The sequence below is a fragment of the Onychostruthus taczanowskii genome, unplaced genomic scaffold (genome assembly GCF_017590055.1).
Source record: "Onychostruthus taczanowskii isolate IOZ18803 unplaced genomic scaffold, ASM1759005v1 scaffold32, whole genome shotgun sequence".
In the NCBI taxonomy this organism is placed as follows: domain Eukaryota; kingdom Metazoa; phylum Chordata; class Aves; order Passeriformes; family Passeridae; genus Onychostruthus; species Onychostruthus taczanowskii.
In genome coordinates this window covers 2,368,370-2,370,746 of record NW_024500572.1, presented here as the reverse complement: position 1 = coordinate 2,370,746, position 2,377 = coordinate 2,368,370, and the positions used below count along the sequence as shown (strand labels likewise).

At 53.8% G+C, this 2,377-nt stretch overlaps 1 protein-coding gene across 1 annotated transcript in view; it reads right to left on the bottom strand.

The window, feature by feature from the left end:
• Positions 1-450, bottom strand: part of CDK2AP1 (cyclin dependent kinase 2 associated protein 1) — a 14,766-nt gene extending 14,316 nt beyond the window's left edge. The window contains exon 1 of the mRNA XM_041410077.1: positions 164-450. Within this exon, the coding sequence (XP_041266011.1) occupies positions 164-371 (208 nt within the window). The 5' untranslated portion in view covers positions 372-450. The remainder of the gene's footprint in view (positions 1-163) is intronic.
• Positions 451-2,377: the final 1,927 nt, after the last annotated feature.

Sequence of the window (2,377 nt, the reverse complement as noted above, 5' to 3'; positions counted from 1 at the left end):
CGCCGGCCGGCGGGCGGGCGGGCGCGGGTAATGGCGGCGCGGAGCCGCTGCCCCGCCATACCGGACTGGGCACAAACTCGAGTCCGGGGCTTCCCCCAGGTGCCGGTGCGGCACCCGCCGCTCGCCTCCCAAACTTGCCACCCAGTTGCCGCCGCGGACTTACCCGGGTTGAGGGGAGTCCCGGGGATGTGGGCGTTCAAGTTGGGCTTGTAAGACATTCCCAGAGACATGGCCAGCGGGAGGAGGAGAAGCGTCCTGAAATTCAGCGAAGCGTCTCCGTGTCTCCCAGACACTTTGGGTTGTTTACAGCAGTAGCAGCACCGGCAAATATGGCCGTCAGTTATATTGACACCCACAATGCAATATATCATCCATACATCATGAGGAGACGCGGATCCAAAAACTTTGGGGGAGAGCCGGCAGCCACCCGCCGCGGCCGCCCGGCGCCCCCCTTCCCCTCACAGACAATGGAGCTCCCCTCAGGGACCGCCGGCAGGGAGCGGGGCGGGCGGGCGGCGGCGGCGGCGCGGAGCCCGGCGGTGCCGCGGGGGGGAGGCTGTTTTAATTAACTTCGGAAAGTTTTGGCACAAGTTGCGGCTCTGGCCGGGCTGTGCCCGCGGCGGGCGGCGGCCCCTGTCAGCCCCGGGCGGCCCTCAGGGCGGCCCGCGCGCCGCCGCCTTCCCGCCTCCCCCTCACCTCAGGCCGGGCGTTCACCCCGCGTTCATCCCCCCGCCAATCTCCATGGAAAATACCTGTTGATAATTATAATTTTTTTTTTTTCCCTCACCCACCCCCCTAGATGCCGCCAAGAAAAAAGACTGCCCTTTTTTATTTCCTTTTTTATTTTTTTTTTCCAAACCACTAGTTCTCTCCGCTTGAAGGTGGAAGGTTAATGCGGATTGCAGCTTCTGAGGGACTAAAAAAATATGGATCTCGTTGGCAATTGGCACATCTTCTGCTTGCAAGCAGCAGTAAAACTTCCCCACCAAAATTTTAAAAAGAACCGGGTTAAATGATGAAGCTTTCAGCATGCGTCTGCCATCAGAAGTCATCCTTTTCACTGCAAGATATTCAGGTTTGCTCCTTCTGTCAATTAATATCAAATACACTCGAAAATTGTTCAATTACTCCAGATTTATCCCAAAGAATTCTTGGGACCTGGACAATCTCTCCTTAGGTGCACAGCTCAGCCTGGGAACCCCCCCCAGCAGACCCCCAGGTGTGTTTTACCAGCAGCCCCTCTGAGATCTGATCTTTGTGTTGCATGTGCTACTCAATGTCTATCCATGGCTTCATACTGCTCTCAATGGCAGTGACAGCAAACTCGGAGAGCCTGGTCCTGCTTCTTGGAGGTCAGGGGCACACTCCTGGTCAGTGACACGGACTCAGGCCCAGAGTGGCGGCCCTGCAGAGGGAAGCAGGTGATACCTCCATCACAGAGAATCAGTCACGGAGCAATCCGATTTTTTCCTCTGCATGAAGAAGAATTGAGGAAGAATGGGAAAAGAGGAGCAGCCTTTGAGCCCCCAGATCATGCCCTACTGACTGTGCACTGCATGAAAGAAACATCTGAAAATTCTGACTGGTACCAGATGAAATACTGTTGTATTTTATTTCCAGACCAAGCGCTTGACTCCAGCAATCTGGTGAATTCCAGACTGGCACTGACTGTCCTTACAACTGACCCATGCTCTGGTCTATTAGAGAGGGGTCCTGAGAGCCCCAGGCACAGAATTACACGCTCAGTGACAGTAGTTTCACACTGGTGCTTGTGATTACAACTGTGTCATTCTCCTTAGAGCCCTGAAAGGCTGCACTGGTAAACCCTCAGCGTGTGGGTGAGAACTCTGCAAACCTAAAGCTTCACCTCCAGATTTGTAAATAACAGCCTTTCTGTTGAATCCTGGAAGGCCAGCAAAGTCCTGCACCCCGCTCTGGGATTTTCCATCCTGTGGTTGTTTACAGTCACACCAAGTGAGAGCGAAATGGGAGCACTCTGAGCTTGCTGTGTTTTTCACAGCTTTACACCAACTCTACAAAACTGTGCTCAGAGCAACGCTGTGAAGAACAAGATCCCCTGTGTTTTGCCTGGGTTTTATAAAGACAGCTTCAAAATATCCAACATTCCAAGGGGGAGGCAGGGGATATGGAAAAAGTCCTGTAAAGTTTATTCTTCTGTCAGCACAAGGCGCTGTGAGTTTTGGAGCAAGGTGTGAGGGCCAGGCTTGATGAGATGGTCAGGCTTGTAGGGCAGCATCATTTGTCCTGTAAGCAGCAGCCCAGCAGTGTCAGATCTGGGTGTCTGATGTTTGCTCTGCAGTTTCCTGGGCACAGGTAGCAGTGGTGGCATGAGACACAAGCCCCTCGTACAGGAAAA